This window comes from Glandiceps talaboti, chromosome 6 (assembly GCF_964340395.1).
Source record: "Glandiceps talaboti chromosome 6, keGlaTala1.1, whole genome shotgun sequence".
Taxonomy (NCBI): Eukaryota; Metazoa; Hemichordata; class Enteropneusta; family Spengelidae; genus Glandiceps; species Glandiceps talaboti.
In genome coordinates this window covers 15,323,987-15,350,026 of record NC_135554.1, presented here as the reverse complement: position 1 = coordinate 15,350,026, position 26,040 = coordinate 15,323,987, and the positions used below count along the sequence as shown (strand labels likewise).

General features: G+C 36.2%; 1 protein-coding gene across 1 annotated transcript in view; it reads right to left on the bottom strand.

The window, feature by feature from the left end:
* Positions 1–26,040, bottom strand: part of LOC144436047 (lysine-specific demethylase 4C-like) — a 56,551-nt gene that overhangs the window by 15,538 nt on the left and 14,973 nt on the right. Inside the window, exons 8-9 of the mRNA XM_078124703.1 lie at positions 1,592–1,773; positions 189–1,054 (exon numbers count right to left, since the gene is read on the bottom strand). Coding sequence (XP_077980829.1) covers positions 189–1,054; positions 1,592–1,773 — 1,048 coding nt within the window. The remainder of the gene's footprint in view (positions 1–188; positions 1,055–1,591; positions 1,774–26,040) is intronic.

Here is a 26,040-nt window from a genome sequence, read left to right as displayed (position 1 = left end):
CAAATGTGTCATCCAATACTGGGCATCCCTTATTGTTTTTTATATTACTGACAATAGGTTTACAACTTTTCCTAATGAATCAATGACACAGTATTAAAGATAGGATTGCTTTACATTATTTTCCACTTCCAAAAGGTAGTTTTTCAGAGACTTTGAAAATGTACTTCAATTTCAATTTTGAAATTTACCTGTTGTTGTTGCTGGCTGATTACTTGCAATATACCCAGATAAGTCATCCCTTTTCCTTCGTTTCTTTTTCTTCTTCTTTTCCCCGTTAGCATCATCACTCTGCTTCTTTTTCTTTTTAGGTGCTTCCCCAGTGCTGTCATCACTGCCAAGTTCAAATATCCTCTTTTGAGATTTGGAGTGAGCCGCAACAGTTGGCAATCTTTCAGTTCTTGTTGGTACATCTAGTTGTGTGGTTACTATTGTGAGCTGTGGTGGCTCATCAACTTCATCAAAGTCTTCTTCTGTTTTATTTACTTCAATTATTTCTGGCATTTGCATTGTGGCCTGTTCACTTTGCATACTCAATAGTTCTGCCTTTTCCTTCTTTTTCCTCTTCTTTTCCTTCTTCCTCTGTTTCTCTTCCTTCTCTGCCTCAGTAAGTTCTTTCTTTTTGGACTTTTTCTTTTTCTTCTTTTCCCGATGTTCTTTACCTGGAGCATCTAATGGGTACCTATCTAGATGTGGTATTTCTTCACCATCAGTGTATCTTGGTATAGGTTCTTCTTGGGAGTACTTATCCAACTCAGGAGGCAGATCAAGTGGTACAGATGCTTCAACTCTGTCATCAAGGTGTTGTTCTGTCTTTGGTTGTTCTGTATCTTCAAAAGTTAGCACTCTTGTAGCAGTAGTAGCTTTATCATTATGATCACTTTCTTTCTCTTTTTTCACAGGTTTGACTTTGATGGGATTCTTTGGTGGCCGTCCTCTCTTTCTGCCAGTAGGAGCTTTCTTTACTAATTTCTTTGGTGAATGTGGTGACTTGCTGTGTTGTGACAAGGGATGTCTTTTGAGGGGTGACTGTTTACGTTTATGGCTGTCAGGTGATCTGAAATAACAAAAGACACAAGTTGAGCTTAATGCTTGCATCATATACTACATAAGTATTAAGTTCTTTTTCTATTCTATTCCATTCTATTCTATTCTATTCTATTCTATTCTGGAAATATAACCCCCCCCCCCCCCTTGCACATGTGCTGGATGCCTTGAAATGCAACTAAAATCAGAATCTGAATTATACTGTGAGCAATGAATGACTTACACATTTCATCATTCTTGTTGGGTGATAGAGACAAAACATACTGATCATATACACTGTAGTTTGTTACAACAACATTACCACTCCATCATTTGTAGTATAAGCTAACTTTCATTGTTTTCTCAGAACACTTCTGTTTTTTTTACCAATGTTATTTTCTTTGTGTTACACTGATCATGTTCTTGACTCCTGTATGAATTTTTCCTGCATTTCTTTGAACTTTTAATTTCATAAAAATATTCGTTTTTAAAATGTATATCAACACAAAAAGATCTATGAACAGCAAACATGAGTAATGATTTCATTTGAATGGAAACCGTGACTTACGTCTGTTCAGCAGCTTGCACTGCAGCAAGACGTTTAGGCTTCTCAGGAAAATGGTTGAGGACCTCTTCCAGAGTTCTGATATCTTTGCCAGCTTTCCAAGCTTCGTAACGATGTGGTTGGTATTCCTTGACAAATATATCCATACCTATCTTCACATTGTCTCGTCTGCACTGACATATTGTCTGTAAGTAAGGTATAAATAAGACAAAATATTGAAACATAAACACATTGCTTGGTAAGTGGAGCTTGCAATATATGCAAAAGTATCATATAATGTAGTACCTTGTACACAAAAGTTCAAAGACAGTTTAAATTTATGACCATCTACAAGAGAGTAGGACCATGGCAAAACTCAAAAGTCAACATATTTTTCTCAATATCCAAATATTCACACACTATATAATACAAATATTATAGTCCCAAAATGGAGCTGCAATGATAAGTCAACACATCATAGCTGATCAAGGTAATTTCTGAACATGGTCTGCTAGTCTAGAGGCTATCTGTGGCTTTGAAATTCGAGGCCACATATAGCATCTAGACTAGATCTTTGTACAGCTGTATTACCCATGAGCAATAGAGTCTGAGAAAGGTTTGTTTTATTATTTGGTTGTATGAATTGGAGAGATGTAGATGAACGGTGAATGGCAAAGTTGTACCAAGTCTACAAGCATTGCCTACTATTTGGCAGTCACCGTTATACACCAACATACAACAATACATAGTCTATGCTTCGATTGTCTCCCAAATCCACATGATACTGTCTGTATCATTTCACACAATCTACTATGATGTGTTTTGTTTTGTGGATTTGTTACAATCTCCAAAGAACAAAGTCAAATGTCTTATATCACTTTATACAATCAAATAGATAAAAGCATTCAAGTCTGTGGTTGAGTCACTACAAGTACAGATAGACCTTAACACTCTTGTGTTAGAAAGGTTGTCATTAACTACAGGTGTGTTTGTGATGGGTCTGTCTCTATTCATTATTGTAAGCTAACTCTTTATGAGCTGCAGTGGAACATTAAATACAGTTGGATTGTATGAGATTTATAACATCATACCCTATCAAAGTTTTCTTTAATACACATATTTCAAACTCAGATCAAAGAAGGATTTCTATTCCTTTATATCTAAACATGTGGTGACACTTAGTGTTACCAGGTGGCTGAGATACATACACATGTATATCTTCGGTAAAACATATAAGGATGGTCAGCCTACAGGCATCCATATTAAGAACATTAGGATTCCAGAGGAAAACAGGAACTTATTAAAACTGTAAAGCCTCTCTGGTTAATCTCACATGTCAGCCACTAGTCAGGGATGTGGGGATAAATCTGTAAATACCTTTCATCTCATCAAAGAAGTTACTCAAAAGAAGTTTACTTGGACAACACTTCTCATTTCCTTACTTTTGTACAAATAAGAGTGGAGCCAGTGTGTAATCACTCATTTTATAAGCTTTGAATTCACAATTATTGCCAAGAATTCGAGTCTTCCTTTGTGGCTATCTTGGCAAGAGAATATGGCTCAACTATCTGACCCCCTGTCAGTTCCTCTTACTTGTGTTAAGCTAATAAGCTGGTTAAATAAGAAATGGAATGCTGGACACACAGGTCAGGTTTCTATAACATACTTGTCAACACCCTGACTTGCTGTATTGTGGCATACCTGAATCTGGTCTAGCTTTAACAACAAGATGTTATGCTTCCTTTTGCTCCTAGATTACACCTGTGTATACATATACTGCCTCTTATATAAGCTTCTTACTTGTAATTTGTGAGTATTTCTATCAAATTCTTGGAACGTGTCCATCTCAAGTGTAATTACTATAACAACTATGGAAATCACTACAGTACAGTCCAAACATATTTTGGACAGTTCTGTGATTAACAACTTTCATAAGTCTGACTGTTGTTCATACTTACGACTATTCTGAAAGAATTGCACTCATCAACCTTATTTGCAGAGTATGAGCTTATTAGAAATATCTTGTGTATCATTGTTACGCTGCTCGGAATAATTTTGACACTTGAACCATGAACTTTACTCACTACATGAAAACTTTTCTTTCTTTATGTTTTGTGTGTAATAGTTTTCATCTTTATGTTAATACGGAACTAGGTCAAATACTTTTTAGGTTTAATTTTAAGCTCACCTAACGTGACTATGATATAAATATTATAATATGATGTGTACAGATATCCATATTTAACGGACTGTACTTTGATTGACAACTTACACATGTATGACTGCTGTTAAGGAAACCGTTCACACTTCGGACTATTTTGAAAAGTTCCAATCTTCAAACTCTGTTATTAGACATCACAGAGCTGATACTACAGTAGAGGCAGGAGATACCTTAAGTCAGAATGAATCTGATTGATGAATATATTTAAAGTACACGAGACTTGTAAATCTAATTTTCCTTCTTCATAATTTTATAACCATAGTAACTTCCAGCTACCAGAATTATAGGTGGACCACATACAATTGTGTGTGAATCTTCATAGTTGCTCCCATCACAAAATGACCAATTGAAGCACTACTGAATCATATCACTGGCCATACTGTGGAATCACTGTGGAATCTCACTTCTGTGGTTTGGCAAACTACGGTAAAATATACCACAAAACATACTTGAGATAGGCAAGGTCACAGTAGACACAGAAGGTTATACCTTGTTCATAAACAAGAGGAAAAGGACACAACAAAAATAGTAGAATGCTCCCACTGGGGTCATCAATGTATGTCATTGTTTCATGCTCTTAGAGATGAACTGAACTGAGGCATACAATTGCTTAGACTGTTTACTCATAGTCTTATGAACAAATTACGCTCCTGGGGACATACCAGTTTGACCTTTTTGTCAACCCTTCTTTTGAGCAGTGTTCTTCAGAAGTGTATTTCTTTGTACCATACACAAGGGGGGGAAACCATTGACGACAAATAGAGATGAAGAGTTGTGGTTTGGGAAAATAACTCTACTAAGGAGTTTCACCTGAAGGTTAAGGCTCTCCTTCCATATCAAAATTAAATACATCTTTAGACAAAGATATCACTTCTAAAAAGTAAATACAGTACACTTCTACATTTTCAAGGTTCATTTTGGCCTTGACATTTCATCAAATACATAGCCCTCCAGTGTGATTTGGTGAATGTTTATTTGTATGTCTTGATGTTCACTACTTGTATAGTACAGTACATTCCGTAGAACAGAAGCCACTTCTACACAATTGTTAATTTTTCGCCTTGGGCATTTACAAAAATTTTGAACTGTACTGTAATTTCAGATGTATGTATGTAATTTGCAAAGTAAACTTGGTAAGGAGTTTTGTTTGATTCTTGTGACTTTCAGGAGGTTACAATTTGTGGAATACAAAACATTAGAATGCATGGAAATATCAGTTAAGCCTTGAATATTTACCAAACCATTGACCAGCTCTGATGATATTAGTAATCTTGTTTTGAGTAATACAGTCTATTCGATAGCCACAAGCACCCTACGTAGATGGGATTACGTATTTCCTGTCACTACAAGTAATCTCTTCCTGGGTGTTTAACTGTGGATTTGAAAACATCCTGATACTACTGGCACAGTTCCGCAGTTCTGTAATACAAGAGAACTTGGCACATGCTGCAACAGATGCCAACACTCCAACCAGGTGATACCATCCCAATTGTCCATCTTCATAAGTTTAATTATCTTTGAAAAAGCGATGAAAGCAGCACCGTGGGAACTGCCAACAAACCAACACACCAACAATACTCCTTGATGACTGGAACCAAAATGACTTGAGTATTTGTTTCACAATTTAATCCGCTGGACGTCTTCCAGAGTGCTTCACAACCACTTCACACTGTTGATATCATTTTCACTTACTTTATTTCGGTGTCTCCACAGTTCAAACCTTACTACTTTGTCCACTTGTTCTTAGTTATAACATGCCACAGCAGTATACACTGCGCACAAGTCCTGTCACTATCGACAGCTAAAACATGTACAAGTTGTATTTGTCCACAATAAATGACATACACACTCCTTCTGATAAGAGACAAACGTGTCTGTATCCTCAGAAAAAGATAACAGTGATACTGTGTGTGTTGAGTACAGATACACATACAACTATTGAGAAGTACTGATTCAGTATGTCTACATCCTTTATCTTTATAACACGTTTTATTCGCATTTCAGAAACTGCACGACAAGAAGTGATGACCAATACCTATACAGGAACGTTCTGCTCACATACATCCCATTACAAGGGAAGAATTGTATGTGATAAATAATGCTCATGTGTTACATCTAGTGAGAAAAGACACTTACACTACTAAGCAATATTCAGTTCAACCCCCATTGGACTTTTCAACATGATGTAATGTTGTTGGAATGTTACTGAATGTTTTTAACCTCCCTATGGCAATTTGTTGTAATAGTGTAGCACACAGGAATACAAGTAGCTTTAATAGCAGTTTTCATGCCTCCTCTCCCCAAGCATAGAAATGTATCCATTGCAAGAGCACTGTAGGTCTTTCTAAGACAAGACAGTACTCAGCAGAGAGTCCATCACTCAGTATTATATTTGGTCCAAAAATTGATTGAATTGTTGAAAATTTGCATGAATAACCAAAGGAGTTGTTATGCATTTATATTCTAGTTTAAATATTGACATGTCATGTTGATGTTCCAGAAATGAAAGGGTGGAAATGGCTACTCTGTAAAAGGACAAACTGCAACAGAATTCACATTTTGTTAAGTTATGTTAATATCGATCACATAACTGTTGGGCAGACATCTTACATAATTATGTAAACAGTCCAGTTTGCCTACAGTAATCCAGTATGAGTGTACCTACAGTAATAAAGAATAGAATACTTACATGTAAACAGATTAGTTCAATTTTAGAAAGAAATACTTGCATTTTATTTTCACAAAACTTTGAATTACCATTTCTGTTTTATGATCTCTATGTGTAACTTCATATCTTGAATTTTCCTATATTGTGCGAGAACTCCTATTTCTGTTGAGGTGGGGTGGGGTGAGGTTTTTATGGGGTGGGGTGGGGGTTATATGAAACCCATGTTTAACTTTCTCTTCCTATATATCCTGCAAGAAAGCCAGTATGGACAAAATTTATATGGTATGGTAAAATCACATTCTTGGAAGGTACAGTTTTCTTGTGAGTATTAACGATATCAACCTAACTGTTCACTGCTATATTCATGTCATTCAACTATTTTTACAAAGGGAAAACAATGCCAGGACCACCCCTCTCTCCTGTCTTCTCACTATTTAGTCATTCACATATTCATCATTAGGTTACACTCACACAGTTGACACTAATTAGTAATAAACACTATTCACAGTTCTCCATAGAATATACTGATAGAATCATTGGGGTATTTGCATAACACAAATACTAAGTTACTTTCCACTGTTTTTGAGAAATCACTACTCTATAAGGCCTGTGGAGAACTCTGTAGATAAATACCAGTACCATAGCGAGATGTACATACAGATAGGGGTAATCAGTAATATACAGTATATTACTGATTACCCCTATCTGTATGTATAATGGCATGCTTACCAACCATACATATATCAAGACATGTCATTCCTGCACTTTGCAAGTAATTAGAATTCAGTGAATATCTCTGAAAACCAACTTTTGTTGTGGGCAATATTATCACACAGCTGTGTAGGGTAATGACATTGCGAATGAATACTATAGATCGATTATGATCACTTCTGATTCATAGTGCAGTGCAGGTTACTGGTCCAGTGTGCCACCAGGCATTTCTCTTTTTCTCCTACCTCTTTACATACCAGGTAGCTGCAATTATAGACGCACAATTTACTTTATTACACAAAGGTGGAAATTGGCTGGAATTGATGACGGCAGACAGCACAAAAAACTCTCTACACAAAGTATGATTAATGAATGTTGACATAATGGACACTAGTATCTGGCCTTACTTTTACCAGCCAATTCTTTACTAAGACACCTTCAGTCTAAACATGAGGCATACACACTGGGTAAGAACAGAATATTAATTCCGTTTGCACAGACAGCCATGCCAGGAATCATTAGAGTGGGTAAGACCTGCAATGTGATGAGGTTGCCACTAACTTACTCCCCTACTTGCCAACTTTTTTTGTGTGTGTAAACACTTATCCTTCATCCTACACATAGAAAGTGCATGGAGTTCAAAACTTAAAAATGCTCTCCTGACAATTGAGACTCTCAACGGAACACTTTTACAGAATCATTTTCAATACATCCATCTGATTATGCCAATGTCACCTTTGAAACTGCACGTTTCGTTTGATTCCTTTCTCCTTCGTTAAAAACAAACATTTTTGATAGCTCTATACAAATTTAGAATGGCAAAAGATGAACAAGAAGCTGAACACACTTGTATATAAAGACATCCATTTAATATATGTTGATACACGTCAAAAAAAGTGTACAGCAACTTACACTGGAACATATGTACTTTTCTTCATATTGTGTATTTTAAAGTTTCTTTTGTTGATCATGTTGTATTTATTTGACTTCAAAGTGGCTATACAACAGTATGATCTAACCAGGATGACATGATATATAGATTACAGCTCTGCAAAAGGCACACTTGACTACTACTACTAGTACTACAGCCACACCTTTCAAGTCTTGTGGCTGATGTTGACAATCTAATCAATGAAACTGAAAAGCACCCAGACAGTTATTTACATAATTTGTTACAAATGTACACATCTGAACAAACTGAAAACATTGGGGGTGACTGTTATGGGCATGTTTACCTTCAAGCAATAGTAATTATAAACAAAAAGGTGAGAAATTTCCCATCAGCATGTGAGGCAATAGTGTAGACACATCCACTGTGTAATGGAAAATTTGCTATGCTAGCATGCACTGACTACTGTTTGCGGAACTCTGCTTCATGCTGAAACACAACTTACTTTTTTGTGTCACAGAGAATTTCTAAATTTAGCCACAAACTGCAAAGCATCTGGTGTTTCCATAACAACTATAATGACATTACATTATGTAAATAGTAGAATGGGTGGGTAACAGGGTAAGGAAGCCTTAACAGAGCTTCTATAGGTGGCCCAAAAAATGCTAACAATGCTGAAATCAACAGTTGGGGGAAATGAAATGTCATCGCACACGGCAAAACAGTTTGTACTAGGTGGAAGGCGAAACCAGGTGTGATGGAATTTTGTGTACAACCCTTCACTGCTGTCACACTCCTTTGAAAGTTGCATGTAACAGAAGAATAGGCAGGTGGAATGTGTAGAAAGGATAGAGAATACCAAAATGAAATAACAGACCTTTCTACAATAGTACATACAACATACTAGCACAACAAGCAACCACTGGCTATTGCCAAGTGAGAAGCATTTGTGTGAACAGACCAGACTTGTGTAAATGTTTGGTTAACTGCACACCTATGGCAAGAGCAGAAGATCATCACTGGGTGTTCGGTCCTTGGGTATACTTCTAGTGGTAATGGATGTATACATGAGTTGCCCAGTCATACATATACTTTATTATCACTATCTACCAAGCTTAAAGTCCTGACTTCAGAATGCAACATTTCAAAGATCATATTTCAGTATAGGGTTCAATATCACAATATTGCATTTCATGTACATCATAATTGGAAATGCCACTAATACACTGTCTATAGCTTGAACTCACGGGCTCTACTGGAATGCTATTTCTATGCAAATTTATGAAACCTACCCATGATGACAAAAGCCCAACTAAGACAAATATCCTCTGAATACCTTGATAAAAGGAACACCTTCATGTACTGAACACCTTTCTACTGCAAATGCTCAGTTTGCACAAATTATTTCTAAAAACACTATATTTGCTTTAATTCAAACAAAGCACTTTTTGAATTCATTTTTTTTCTGATTCTGATTTCATTTGATAACTACAGTGCTCTCCAATATAAGTCTCAGCTGGATATCAGTAGTCATGCATTCTCAAATAGTTGACATTCTAGTCTAAAATTCAAAATGTAAAATTCAAAAAGTGTAAGAGCAATCCACTAGACAAGAATGTGAATGATGCAGAAATGCCATGGTGTGTGTACACAGATGGTTTCCAAGATCATGTTTGACATATTGCAATTCACCGATGTCTGCTGAAAGTGAATACGATAGGAGGCAATTTTTTTAATTAAACGCTTGAAATATCAGTGGCAGCTCACAGCATGATATTTGTAGTTTAATATGAAATGACAGTTTGTATATTCACACAAAAAACCTAGTAGTCATCATAAGTGAGCTGTTCTCTCGATGGAATGTTTATATGCCATACTTGCATTAATCACCTTGAAAAAAATCATCAGTAGTTTTGGTTATTTTCTCATTATCTAATTGCCTATTAAATAGTTGCAAGGCCAGTCAGTACTGTCCAATGAGGAATCTTGATACCAGTGGAGTACATGTAGCTGGTTGCATATTCTGTGCGAGTAGTGTGTGTGTGTGTGTGTGTGTGTGATGACGGGACTACTTTCTGTAGGTATGTAAGGGGAGGAGCATAGGGGTGTGGCTTTGCATGGGTACATCTTGCAGTCATCCACACCTTTTCAACTGGTGTACGGTCTTGTAAGGTGACAGTAAAATCAACATACTACTAGTAAATACTACAACTACTGTAGTTACACACGGTGACTGGGATCTTGTCTACTATTTCACTACTACTTTCTCTGCTTGGCCAGTCAATATTCTATTCATGTGCATGAACTTCTCTCTACTTGAATTCACGGCTGCTTGTAGTAGTCAGTCGTTATTTACACAGCTAACTTTACACAGTTAACTTGCTTGGCATCCACTTACTGTGTTGCCCTCTGGTATATTTTGATAATGATAGCATGTACTTCATTCCTGTAATGAACTGATACTCCACATCTACTCTGTCATCCACTCAGAGATGTACTTCATAACATTTTCACACAAAGTGACTTCAAATGATGTATTTCACTTTTGCCACTTACCCTGGCTTCTTGAAGTTGAAAAAGTTCCACTAAACTTAACTAGAGGGTTTTCTTTCAGCACACTATAGAGAACACCTGCATTTATTTATCTCAATTCACCTTGTCAGGAATATAATAACACTGTCATGGCTAGTCAACTATTCCCTTTGAATTTAATAAAGTTCATTCATTATAAACGACTTCAAATGGGGTTTTGCTATTTTGCCACTTATAATGGCCTTCTGAAGTTGAACAAGCTGTATTAAACGTAACTTAAGCTTCACAAGAACTTGTAGAATATATCTCCAGAACAGAGAGAACACTTGCAAGATTAAATTAAAGAAAGAATGTAATTGGGATGGTCAAGAACTACTCAAAAGGATCAATATCTCAGTATATAATGTATATGTTCTTTTTTGGAGTTTCTAAAAGCATCACAATTTGTTGGAAGAGTATGAAAATTTGTTTGCAAGTAAGTACTAAATGGATCGGTACCGGCAGTGTGCCCTGCCACTGACACGCACAATTTCTAGTGACAGACCAAAATTTGGTGTTCCCCTATCTCTTACTATGTGACAAGAAATGCCAGTTTTTATCATACTGCCCCAGAACAACACAATTTGGCTATCATTAGAGGGCACACTGGGTACCAGTATTACATATGCAGATTCTATCGTTTCTATTGTATCTTTCTTGTACCCTGAAGCAGAGGTTATTTGTCAAGTGTGTCTGAATTCATCAGATGATCCAAACAGACTTGACAGCACAAGTGGTGAATTTTAAAACTGAAAATATGATATGGGATGTATTCCAGTTTAATCACTTGCTAGATAGTGTGTGTATGGCCACCTTGACAAACAGCAGTAGCCAAGAGACTCACTGTGGTATCACTACACATGGTTTGTAGGAAGGAAGGCTTGAGATAGTGAGACTATATCAAGTCTCCGGGATAAGACAGCAGCAGAACTTCTTAACACAAAATTGTCCATGGGTTTTATGTTGGGCCCTGATAAGAGTGTAAAATTGACCACTTTCTGATAAACATGATTCAGTATAAACTGTTTTTCTGATATTTTCTTGTTTGTTTCTCACACTATTAATCTGTATATGTTATATGGCTTGGATATGGGTTTTGTGGACAAATAGGCATAAACCATCCCCTGCTGTATATTTAAATCACTCAAAGTCTATAATACTTTTATTATTAAAATCACTGACATTTCCAGCACTATCTAGATATAACACTGACAACAAGTCTCATCACAGACTATTTTCATACACTCTGTTTTACCACTGCATCTGGCTTTCTCAGACCAAACAAAAGGCCCGATTAATTTATTTTTAGCATTGAGGAGAATGGTACACAAATGGTGTAATGCACAGGACAGTGAGCAATACTCAAACCTTATTCTGACCGAAAACAGTTTTTTATGCAAACCATAGGCTTCTAGTAACAACAAAGCTATTGACTTAGTAGCTCTTTCAACTGACGCTCAGAAAACAATTTGACTAAAATGGCCTGTAGGACAAACACTGGCTCAGCAGTCTATTTGCCTAGAAAGGTAATCACACACCAATTATCAGTACTGATGAAAGATACAACACTGCTTCTGAATAAAAACAAAATTGTACATGTCTGAGTAAGGGGTGATGGTTTCCATTGTTAGTACATAGACTCTGAATTAGGGCCCTCTTTTCATAGCTTGTTTTCCTCTCCCTCATTACACATCATATGATTCTGTACAAACTCTGTATTTCTCTAATATATGCTGTTTCATTTCTCTGCATATGATTTGTTACCCTACCCTTTGCTGAGACTAAGTTAGAGTCTCGAAAAGGAAAAGTGTTAAGAAGGACATGAAGGAGTTTGAGAAGGTGGAGAGAGGAAAGGGTAGTAAAACTGAGCTGTGATGTATGACATTAAAAGAAGTTAAAGTTACTTTTTATGTCAAACTGGCTTTTTCTTTAGAATGGTAATATAGACAATATACATCTCATTCTGACTGGGGCACAATGCAAATTCTTTGAATCATGTATTGTGTACACGTAAATGGGTGGTATGACTGCTGAATCCAAAAATTTAAGAAATTGGCTAAATTTAACATTGCCATTTTTAAATGTGTTTTGAGTTGTGTAGATGGCATCTTTTCGGTTTCTTCTTTTATAGCATGTAATATAATGATCAAACTTACTATGTACCCAAATAGACTTATCATGTACCCAAATAGAATTATACCAACCAACCAAACACCCACCCAACCACCCAACCACCCACCCACCCACCCACCCACCCAACCAACCAACCAACCACCCACCCAACCAACCAACCAACCAACCAACCAACCAGTCGGTCAATCTATCAATCAATCCAATTACATAATGATGTGATTCCATCTATTTCATGGAATACTATAATTGTCATTGCTAATTTACAAGAAATCCAAGTTTACAAAAGAAAGTGATGAATGTAAGTGATGTATGTACATATTGAGGATGTACTGAAGTAAAAAAACATAGCACCTATACTTTAAAGCAAACAATTCATAGTAAAAGATCTAAATTTGGCTCATGTTAGGAGGTCTTACTCTCCATGTCCCTGTCTAAATCTTACCCTGAACCCCCTAGCTTGGTTAAAGTGTATGTGGTTGTCACGATATCACTCCTGAAAGCAAATCAGAGGATTTCTGCATCAACTACCAGAGTCCACACTCAGCTTTTATTCCTATTACTTGAAACATGGAAGGACAATAAATGAATATCTCAGTAGCAGGGCATATCAGCCTGAAATACATCATGCAGGAAGTATATAGAGGGTGGGGTAAAATACAGCCAAGAGCACTTACTTGGCGTGAAAGTGCACAAACCGCATCTGGGTGAGTATGTTAAGTATTCCAATCGGCTATTTACCATTCACTGAGACACTCAGGGTTTTTTTTCTCAAGAGTCAACACTCTCATTTGTCATCAGTTTAGAAACTGGTCAGATCAGAAATGTTAATTGGTGATTACAAACAGATATGGCAAGAATGGAGAAAAGCAAAGAGATACCACACTGCCTGAAGACAGTGCAAATGTAAATCAAGCATACAAATGTAAGACCTGGCTTGTACAATACCACAAAGAGATTACTTAAAATTCATGCAGGTTCCTCTGGTTGTCCAGACACTCTTCGTATTGTTGCTCACGTTTGTCATATCATATACTGAGTACTGAATTATTCAGTCTTGAATTTCATTGATTATCTGAATCTATGATACACATGAAATTGAATACACCTTACGCTACAGCTAAATGGTTCAGTCACATCATTCAAATTGTAACAAAAAATGAGAAAAATATGTTAAGACTTCAGAAATATTTCAACACATAGCCTATTTAATAGCTTCACATTGTAGCGAATACTATTTGAGGAAGCTGTGAGAAAAGGTGGCTGGGTTTCCAAAGGAATTTCAAAATTTGTTAACCTTTGGTAAGGGTGAGTGAGCAGGTATGGGGAAGGTGCAACAGCTGAACAGACAGGTGTGAAATTTCACGTACAAAACGGCTACATTTACATGGTTGCATTGATTCATGCAAAAAGGTGTGATTGCAAATATGTAACTGTCACTATAACAAAACTACAAGAATCAATCAAGCATTGCTCAGTAACTCTACAATTCTACAATTCTTAAAACTTTTTCTGGAATGCAAACTGATAACAATTTTGGGAATGGAAACTAAGAACAACTTTGGATGCATGATAGACACGACATGACATGACAGACCTGACATACTCTGATCAGCTGCCAATCTTCTTTGTACAGGAATAAAATGTCAAAACAAAAAATAGATAAATATTATGCTTACTAGGGAAATGGAGAAGGGAGCTGACATTATCAAAATACCTTGGGGAAAACATTCAACACTCATCACAGATGAGGCATTGCTTGATTTAAAGGGATGGCATTGAGAGTCTGGATTTTGTATACAGAAATAAGATTTGTTCTAAACACAGACACATTTATATTCATGGTCAGAATGAAGTCCAATGGCTATTAGTTCAAATCCTGCAAACAATGCTGTAGTTAATGGAACATTTTAAAACTAACACTACTTCTAGTTCTACTCAGTAACACTACCACATCAACACACACAGCTTTCTTCCTACAAGAGGACTCAGACAGATAATACCTCCTGTATTTGTCTGTTGGAGGCCAGTATGGAGGAACTTTGGTCTGGTGGTAGGGTTTAAACAGTGATTTCCATGTTGTCAAGAGGACACTCAGAACTTACAAGAGGGCTTGGTGTCCTTGTTACCTAGTTCAAGGAGATAACTGATACATTTTTACAATGGGAAGAAAGTTGTCTTGAACTTTACAATTTATCTAAAGGCTTCTCAAACAGAGACAGTGTGTTCAGATGCCTAAACAATTCCTCAATAGGATTGCTTTGAAGATACATTACAAATTTGCAACACTCTAAGTTTGCTACTCACAAGTTCCTAGGACATATCTTATTCATTGAAATTTGCTACAACTGTCTACCTAACACCATACTCTGGTTGACTGCCCATTAAACTATTTGTTTAAATATATTTACATATGAATTTAGTTAAAAAGTATGTGATATTAGGACAAAGGTCTCATTAATCACTTAGTGTCTCTCTCTCTCTCTCTCAATGAACTCTATCGACCAGATAGTTGATCACTCAACCATTCATTAATTCAGTCAGTCAATCTGACAAAGAAAGAGATATAGTGCATAAAATTGATAAATATATCCATCCATCCATCCATCCATCTGTCCATACATACATACATACATACATACATACATACAGACAGACAGACAGACAGACAGACAGACAGACAGACATACATACATACATACATACATACATACATACATACATACATACATACAGACATACACACATACATACATACATACATACATACATACAGACAGACAAACTGATATAGACATACATCCATCTACAGACACACACACATACATATACATCCATCCATCCATCAATCCATCCATACATCAATACATAAATATGTATGTACATACATACATACATACATACATACATACATACATACATACATACATACATACATACATACATACATAAATACATACATACATACATACATACACACAAACAAACACACCTACCTGCCTAGTGATAGTGACACAGACACACAGACACACAGACACACAGACACACAGACACACACACACACACACAAATACACACACACACACACACAACACACACACACACACACACACACACACACACACACACACACATACATAGTCTGACACATAAAAACAACCTGGAATTTGTAATGTCCTGGGCCAGTATATACATGTACAGGTTGGGTTCTCACTATTTTCAATACCATACAGAAATGTCTAGTACAGGTAATAGTGGCTTGCTGACAAATAAGACCAGCAGGTTTACTGATATACAGGGTCATTTAGAACAGAAGAGTTAATCTATCTCATTACAACATACTTGTCTCAATAACTTATAGGTATTTAAGAATGTACATGGCCTCTTTTTTACTGTCAGAATATTGACTTGTGCTATCTTTGACAGTTATTAATTGCAGTCTACATTAGTCAATCTTTCCATGATTAATGACTCTGAGAACCTTGTAACCCTCTTTAACTTTATGCTCTAGCTCATTACAGCTGTAATTTTGTATACTCAATTACATACTAACAAGACTCAATTGTTTTTATTAACTGTAGTTAGTTTTTTTCCCTACAGCTTATAGCATCCTTCTATTTCACCAAAATGTCTAAATTATTAGTATTTGACATGTAAGGAAAGATTAAGACCTGAAGGTCAATCAAATAGTTTTACACAATATGCTAGTGTTCTTGTACATTCATTCCATACATGGATGGAGATCAGATATTCCATACTTTTTTAAGAGAGTGATAGGTTCCCGCCTTTCTCATAATTTTTATACAGTATACATGAATGTTACATTGTGTGTGTGTGTGTGTGTGTGTGTGTGTGTGTGTGTGTGTGTCTGAATGCATGCATGCATGTATGTATGTATGTATGTATGTATGTATGTATGTATGTATGTGTATGTGTGTGTGTGTGTGTATGTATGTATGTATGTATGTATGTATGTATGTATGTATGTATGTATGTGCACCCACCATGTGCATGTGTATTTCAGGAGAAAATTTACTTCTGTGCACCAATGATAAAGAAACTATTTCAGCAATAGTTTAACTCAATTTACTTGTAGCAGGTATAATAGTCTGGAAGACTAAAGGGACTACTGTTTACAAGATAATATATATACTCTTACTGATGTCGCATTACATTCATATCATTTTTGACCTTAGAGTACTACAAGCATATATAACACATAGTCTAGATGCTACACATCTATGGAATCAAAGACAGATCTTGAGATCGATGCTGGGATAACACTAGACTCTCTCACAGTCCTTGGAGCTTCGCTTTACTAAAATTAAAGGTAAATGAATTATTTTGTATGTACCAATACCATCTACATAATGTACTCCATGACTGTACTCGAAAAACCCTGTACTGTGCGCCCTCATCGACCACATAGAGATAACTAGCCTCTTCGCGAAAACACGAAGCGCCGTAGTCACACGTCAACGAATGTCATCTCTATCATGGGCAATGAGGGCGCACAGCACAAATATATTCGAGTACGGTTATATAGCTGGTATCGGTACATACAAAATAATTCGTTTAGCTTTAATTTTAGTAAGGCGAAGCTCCGAGGACTGTGAGAGAGTCTATGATAACACTAGACTAATATACCCGTTGCAGTCAATAATCACTACAACATTCTCTTACATGATACAGACAATGTGTCTGGGACTTCAAGAGTCAAAACATTCAAAAAAACAACAACTTTAGTGATGGCTGCTACATGCATCAGTTTGTTAACCTTTGAACAGAGACACTAAATATGTCAACAGTTGTAACAGTTTGTCAATTTTTGTGTGGGAAATAACACTTTTGTGTTTTCAGACTGGTTCAGGTTGTCACAACCATGTTACTTGTTTAACTTTTGTCAGAATTTTAATATTATTCTGGACTTCTCTGTAGTCAATACTTTCTCCATAACACAGCTGACAATGTCAAAGTTTAATACATGATCCTACACGACACATTGTTTATTTAGCTTCATATTTCACTCACAAAAAGCCTCATTACTATATTAGTTATCAGCTTCACATCAATTTGAGCCTTGAGGTGACTGTAAATTCATCCTAAAGCAATGACAGGTTTATGTATGTACAGTTTCTCTACAATTACAACCCTGATGACAACAACAATTCCTGGGTACACCTAAGAATTTATGTCATCAAATTATTAACTACAGACTCCACGTAGTGCTAGGGATCTCCTCTTTACTAGTGATGTTTACATGTAGTAGAATGATAAAACTAATTCTTCAAAAATAAGACACAAACACTTAAAGATGTGGACTGTGCCCTCATCAATGCAATGCTTGAAATTAACAGCAATCTAGGGTATATACACTTCTAAAACATTATATCTCGACTATCAAATCTATAAGGTGGTACTCCGTTAGACCAGTGGAAATCAATAGAAAGCTGTATCTGAAACAGTTGACTTTGTCTAAATCTGAACAAGTTGAATTTCAGTCCTGCAAAGTAACCAACTGGGGAAGTTCTGCCCTTACATACAATAGCCTACGGCAAACTAAGTGAAGTTTAATCTCTTCTTAACAGACTGTAAAGACTGGGAGTTATCATCACAAAAAGAGTGCCCTGTCTATTGTACCAGCTATTATATCCTTTAAATTCTTCCTTTGTCAAAAACTTGGTATGACCACACTATATATGTTTAGTGAGAAATTTCCACAGGTTATTCAAAAGATCGTGAATTTCCATAATTCAGGTATATTCACACTAATTATCTCTACATAATGTATTGCTGTTCATTTCCTGTTCCAAAGAAATTAAAGCTGATTTATCTCAAACAGGAAATGCACAAATTGGTTCAAACTTTAGAAGAATCAATGTACTTCAATAATAAGGTATTGCTTGACCTTGATCAGGTCAATCTGACCTGTTCTTGACCTCTAGTTAGGGACACTGACCTATTGTTGTATCTAGACACCTAATCAAAGTCAATAAAGACATTAGTGAGCAAACACACTGGGAGATAATAACACTGTCCATACTCAGACAGTTTCAGCAAAAGATGATCACTGTTCTTGAATCAAAGTCCTTTTGAATACTCCACATTCCAGACAAACTGTAGGGCTTCTTGGTTTTCTATGACCACTGGAGAGAATAGCAAACAGTTTTTCCAGCCCAACCTGTGAAAGGCATTCTTTTCTGGCAAGTATCTGGAGAGGTATTTAAGAACCTTCAGTGAAGTACTTCATCACATGGTCCTGTCAGTTCCTTCTTTCTGCTATGTTGACTGGGAACAAATGCAATCATGTGGTAGATGCAAACATTGCGTCAATTTGGAGTGCTTATTTGTTTGGCTGAAATCCTAGCCCTTTTCACTCGCTCCCGTACCTGGCCACTGCTGTCAAACATTTGTGAAACGGCCATCCAACGGTCTGTCGGTTCACTTTGCCATAGCTTTCCCAAGTTTCTGACCCTAATTAAAGTGTCTGTTCAGTGTAACCTCAAGATCCGTAACCAACAATAACAACATTCCTAAAATTAATACAGCAATTTGAAACTGCGGACTTCACTGTTCTGAAATCAACGACCCGAAGCAGGTGGCATGGACACAGACTGGGAATTCATAGACCAAGTAACAGGTGGTTTAATGGGCGTGGACAAAGTTTTATATTATATCCTTGGTTTCATTTCACTCACAAAACCATTCTACATTTGTTTTCACTGAATTCTTTCAGACTATTTGGTCAACATACAAATTAGTTCCACTCACACTGCTTAGAGACCAGAAATTGTTGACACAAACCATACTTTGAGCAATTATTCACATCTAAATTGCAAAGAAATAAACACATTCATTCTGTGTTTGTGTCTTAAACATGACAGGAGTCCATTTATCTGAACTTTATTTAAAGCATGCTAAATAAATTTCCTCTGAAAGGTGTCAGACGTAATGTTTGCCTGATATGTAAAAAGGTACCTCTATCAGTCTGTTTGTATTAACTTACCCGCAGGTAATTTCTTGTGTAAGCATCAGCTCAGGTAAATCTAATGCATTCTGTCATCTATGATTGCTCATTCCTCATGAAAAGTTACTATATACATTGCACAGAGCAATCATATTGGTTTTATTTTGGTGGGGGAAGGGGTTCATGGTATGGTTTCATAGAGGGGGAGTTGAATGCGTTTTTTTTTTTTGAATTTATTTTTAATCATAAGACTTCAAAACATTTGCTTTTTGCTTTTTCATGCATTTGCAATTACATCCATATGTGAATTTTCATAAATACGTACATTATGTACAAAAAAAAATTGAACTTAATTGAAGGTAAACAATAATAAAGGAGAAGTTTCTAGCAGCTTTTCTGTTGTTCTCTACTGCATTTCTTTTGATAAGACAGATCAGTATTACTACAGTCTTACATATCCACAATCATTTTTGATAAAAAGATGGAAGTTTTCAGCAATTTAGTATTTTTCCTTGATACATCTCACAATATTGAAACATTTATAGGCTGATAGACTGAAAACAAACCATGGACTGGCTAAGTTGTCAGCTGTTTCCCTGTAACTGTAATGTGTGACAAGTGAAACAATGATACGCATGTCTTGAAAGGAGCCACAACGTGGCTTTAGCAGACAATATGCAATACTTGAGTCACACAACACTTTTCACCATCTATGCACCACATACACCTTTAGAAAAACTCAGATCTTATCATATATATATACTATATAGACATTGTACTTTCACAAGTTGCAATTTACAGTGCACTTCAAAATCCACCTCAAATGTTCACTGCTTTACAGCTCTACATTTATGAAAACCATTCTTTAGTAATCAGCAAAGTGTGTAAAAAGTAGCACACTTTTCAGTAAAGTACAATATACAATTTGACACATTCAGGTTGTTGATATTGCAACAATTCTCAACTTCAACGTTCTCCCCTAAAAATAATGTTCGAGTCACAGGAAATTTACTTTTCAAATGAACATAAAGCTATGCTGATGACATAGGGTGGAACCCACTCATTTTTCATGGCTTAGGAGAAATCTAAGTGAAATGAAATCATAGAATGGAATACTCTTCTTTCTAAAACTTGCAGGTCTGGGTACAATATTTAACCCTTTCACCACCAGTACCCCATATATGGGGACGCGCTAAGGCGCCCACCAGTACCCCATATATGGGGACGGCAAAGTTCATTCACCCATGGTTCGCCTATCTCGCCGTTATGCCGTTAAACGGCAGCTATTGCTGCAAAACTTGCTGCCATAACTAGTTCCACACATGCGTATTAGCTATGTTTTGCTTGTTTGCCATTTTGAACACATGGAAGTGAACGGTTTAGAAATAGGACCGAAATGATGAGCGATCGTAATTTTTGTGTGCGTTTTTCGCTGACAAAATCAAATTTGATCATGGCGGAAGTAACCAACGGCTCTTATAACGTCTCCTACAATGTCAATTTGTCAACCGTCCAAAGAAATTTCCACTGAATTTTACCAGAAATACATCGTTGAATACATGTAGTTGGTCGTGGGAACGGTACAAGCATCAGAAGTACCGCTAAGTTCGTGTTATCTCCCAACGGGGAATTTACGGGTGTCGTAGTGAAAGTCGGCAAAATGCGTAACTTGTTGACCCGTAGTCTGCACCCATACTATCGTTTTGGGACCAATTTTTATCGATGTAAAGAATTAATTTGTTCATATTTCTTTGTGGTAATGTTCAATAATGAATAATACTCATACAAGTTCAATTTATACTGGTCAATGGTGGGTAGATTACGCACGATCTGACGATTTTCCGATCGGATTTTTAGCGTGCGTTTTTTTAGGAAAAATTCAAATTTCAACATGGCCGCAGCCAAAATCGTCTCCCCTAACATCGTTTACGATGTAAATAACGGTTCTGTTCGTGAAAAATTCTGTTAAATTTCGACGTGGATTGCATTTTTGACTACAAGTAGGTGGCTGTATGAACTCAGTGTACTCTATGTAACCATCACGTTACAGCAACGTACGTTCAAAATGCTAGATGCATATTTCCGTTGATCGGTGTGCATGTCGGCAAATACCACCACCTTGCCCATCCGATTTTGGCGCCGATACTACCGACTTATGGACATTTTTTAACGATTTAGAGAATAAATTTGGTGATAATTTTTTGCTGTCTTGTCAAATACTGAATTATATTTACAGAAGCTCACTTTTCAGATGGTCTTGAGGCGATGACTTTAGATATTTTAGTACACTTTCAATGCCAGTGGGGATGGACTGCAGCGTCATAAATGGATTATTGAGCCGTTAATTATTTTAATTCAAATTTAATACGACTGAAAATATCATTTTCTGCCAAATTTTCGCCAATTTTGACCATTGAACCAGTGTACAGAAGTTTTGTAGGAACTTAAATGTTGGCATTTTGAATTTTGTTTGTGACATAAATATTTTGTTTATTTGTGTGATGTCAGTAAATAAACAACCTGTGTTTGTTTTATTAATATTTTATTACTTTAATCCATATTTCGGTTGTGTGTGTGATAGTTGACTGTATGAATTTGCAACTATGATGTAGAAAATTTATTTTCCATTCAAATGATACCTTATTTTTAAAAAATAAGCAACTCTAAGTATTTTTATATCAGTTTGATTACACCACACTCACTCTCACATTATGTTAGTGAGGGGGCTGGTGGAGCACAAACAATCCCATGAGGCCAATGGTGGTGAAAGAGTTAAATTGTTTGCCAAAGTATTGGTAATTAGCTATTTAATTTACATATATGCTATCCAACAGGTATTGCCCCAATAACAGGAAGAAGGTTCAGTGTTAGTGCAGGAGGAAACTGGAGTACCCGAGGGAAAACCTGCGTTGTTCAGTAGAGTCAAACTCATATATTGAGTGTGTCAACCACACACACTCAACTGATATCTATCAACAGAGCCACTACAAATTGAAAATTAAATTTCAAACCTTTTCTCTCCATTTCTATGCTCTTGAAAATGATAAATATAGTCTAATCTAGTTGAAGATGAATTCTGTTCTTCTTTGAGCTGTACTGTCTGCCTTCACACAACGTTACGAGTTAAGCATTTTCCTTCACTTTATTAGTTTCAATCAATAACACAATTCAGAATTTAATCAGATACCTGGAGTGTAGTTCAAAACCTTAGGCATTAAACTTTGCTATGATTAGATTATTATTATTCAACCCAATCTATTTATTATATTTTAATCTTACACACATGGGAGTATTTATTTCACCAGATTCTCTCACTTTGGAAATTACATGTCACTATGATTGTAAGGCTGATGTGAACTTAGCATGGAATGCTCTCAATAAATATCAAACTACTAAAATTTCCTGAAAGTGAATTAACAACATCCTACTTTTTGGCATTCAAAACTCTCCAAACCCCTAGTATTGATTTTAAAAGGCAAAATTCCTTGCAAATCTGGGATTTTGTACAAGTGATTGGAATTGAAATGCCAGGAGATATTTAGCTGTGATCATTTGCGGAAATTGAATGATGGCAAGTTAATGGGTGGGTCAACAAAGGTGACATTACTTGCAGTGTGATGTTGTCAATTTCTACCAAGGTAGAGCATCACATTCAATTGAGTATAATTCTGTCTGGCTGCCTTTAGTGTATATTCAATTATCTTCACAGCTTGATAGCCAACATTATTGGACCTCTCAAAAAAAATTGGCCTCAGTCTTGACAAGACTACCATTTCAAGGACAATATGTTGAAAAAAAAAGTGATTTCTATTGTCATGGTATCTGACAGTGTAGGTAAACTGCAAGCAAGTTGATTACAATGATTATTATATACATAACACTAAATTGGAAAGTTTCAGATAGGAAGTTATCCATGCCCCCACATAAGTGTATCCATAGTAACAGCAATCGTATTTGGTACATCTGACTGAGTTCTATAACACAAGCGGGTCATCTATAAGTATATATATATATATTTAGAATAAACAGTAAAGTGTTTCTGGCCAAGACCTTTTGCATCAGGCTTGCAGAGCTGCCTCAGTAGGCCCAATCCATCATACTAATTACTGTTTTTATATATATATATATATATTTATATTTAGTATAATAGCCAGATGTGGTGAGACTGTGGTCAAGAAAATCGAATATTTTGGCCTATTTTAATACAAGGATTTTCAAAGGGTATACATATGTTGGACAATTATATACCCTTAGAGAATATGGCTCAATGGATGATACACATTTCAAGTAAGATTTTACAGTCCATCATCAACTCGGTGGTTGCGAAATCCATGCTTTAAAGTACTCATTGTGGTAGTATACAATGTGGCTGAATCAACACAGACTTGGACAATGCTTAGCTTTGGGTTTAATTGGCTGTGTAGTAATGAACAGTCATCGACTTGAACCAAGATAATGACTTTCATTATTTGCAGTATTAGCTCCAAAAATTGAATAGAAAAGATCTTTTGCTAAAGACTTTTCCATAAGCCTCCTTGCAGAACTAAGTCTCTTGCTAATTTGCCTTTTTTGTGAACCAAGTAGAATCATTTACTCCTGTGATAATTGGCACACCCAAAGTTGCTTAACATATTATCACTGCATGTGTGGGCACAGATGTATGGTTTGATGGCCATTATGTCATCTAAAACACACAAAAGCCAAGATGAATAAATAGAAAAAAAATTGATCTAGAAATATCAAACTTTTCAGGAGACAAATACATGGTGACTACTCCTAACCTGACATACTGGTATTCCTTACCAACGACATCTGTATCTATGAAAATCTGTGGGGTAACCATGGTTTTGAAAAGTTCATGAGTAAGGTTTTTGTTGTACAAAGAAAAGGGACACAATGAACATAACAGTTTGAAGGTACGTGTAATCATAGACCCTAAACGAAATAGGGTCTACGGTGTGTAATGAACAGACTTGGAGTTAATTCGTCATGTCTCTGTTGTTGAACTTGGTGTAGAATACTTTATGTTAGGAACTGGAAATGTTGCATGAAAAACACATTAAGGGAAGCCAGCGACAAAACTACAATTTAGTGGTATTTCTTTCTTGGTGTTACCTACAATGTGGTGGAATATAGTTTTTGATGCTTTATTAAGAAATATCAAATACACAATCATGTATCTAAGTAAATTGTCAACTGAAAACTTTTAATCACCTGTAAGTGACAGTGTAGTTTTAATTACCATTAATTATATTTCAAAGCTTATTATTTCATTCCCTTACTGGAGACAAACTTCCTAAAGTTAGCCCACACCTAATCCTAATTTTAGTCGCAGAGAGTAAGATTTTACATTGCATGCTATTCAAGCAGATCAGTTCAGATCTATGTGAACATACATGTATTGTGAATCTCACTGTTCAGATGTGAAGCCAAGAGAACTAGTATTAGCTGGAAGTTCAATACCACATTTCCAGTTAATGTTATTCCTATATGTTTCATCATGCACTTGAAGAAAGCTTTGCAATAGCTGAGTGTATCTTGCATTACTTTTGTTTATACTGAAATATCTGGCACCCAGAAGTTGTCACTGACATCAGGATGGTCAGAGAAACAATGGATGGCCCAGTCAACACTATAGGGGGGGATTTAATAATCACTTTATTGCATGACTTGATGTAAATATGACACTGGATTAGTCGGAATACTTTTATGTAAATAATCTCAAATTGGACAAAATGTCACTGTTAACAAATATCCACTGAAAAAGAAACAGTGCACTGCGTTGACCATGTGGGGACACTTTCATTCAATAGTGTCAATCAAACATTGATATATGTATTCCTGACGTCATTCACAACCAAAGCTTTTCAGAAGCAGGTGGTTATTATTCTTGTTGCATACTTGTCTGGCATGTCTGCCCCAGAGCAGGACCCCCAGGCTTTTTACTAACAGGGAAAACACCAGACATAATGCCTACACTGACGTTGACAAACTGGTGCGACATACATCTGATAACTCATTAATATTATAGGACAAGAACCCATTGGGGATTAACAAACACTTCCTAAAGCTGATAATACCTAAGTCAGGTAAATCCAAACTTGCTGTCACCCTGCTCATTATCTCTATGTGGATTATATAACTGGTCTTCTCTTGACTCCTATAATTAACAATCTGTGAACATTCGACAAAAGCTAAACAGGTAAATCTCCAAAACCTCCTCTTCATTTGCACTTAAAATCACCTAAAGAGGCTTAATGATCTCCTTGGCTGCACATACTGCCAATTAAGTTGCCATCACCAAAAAAAAAAGGCA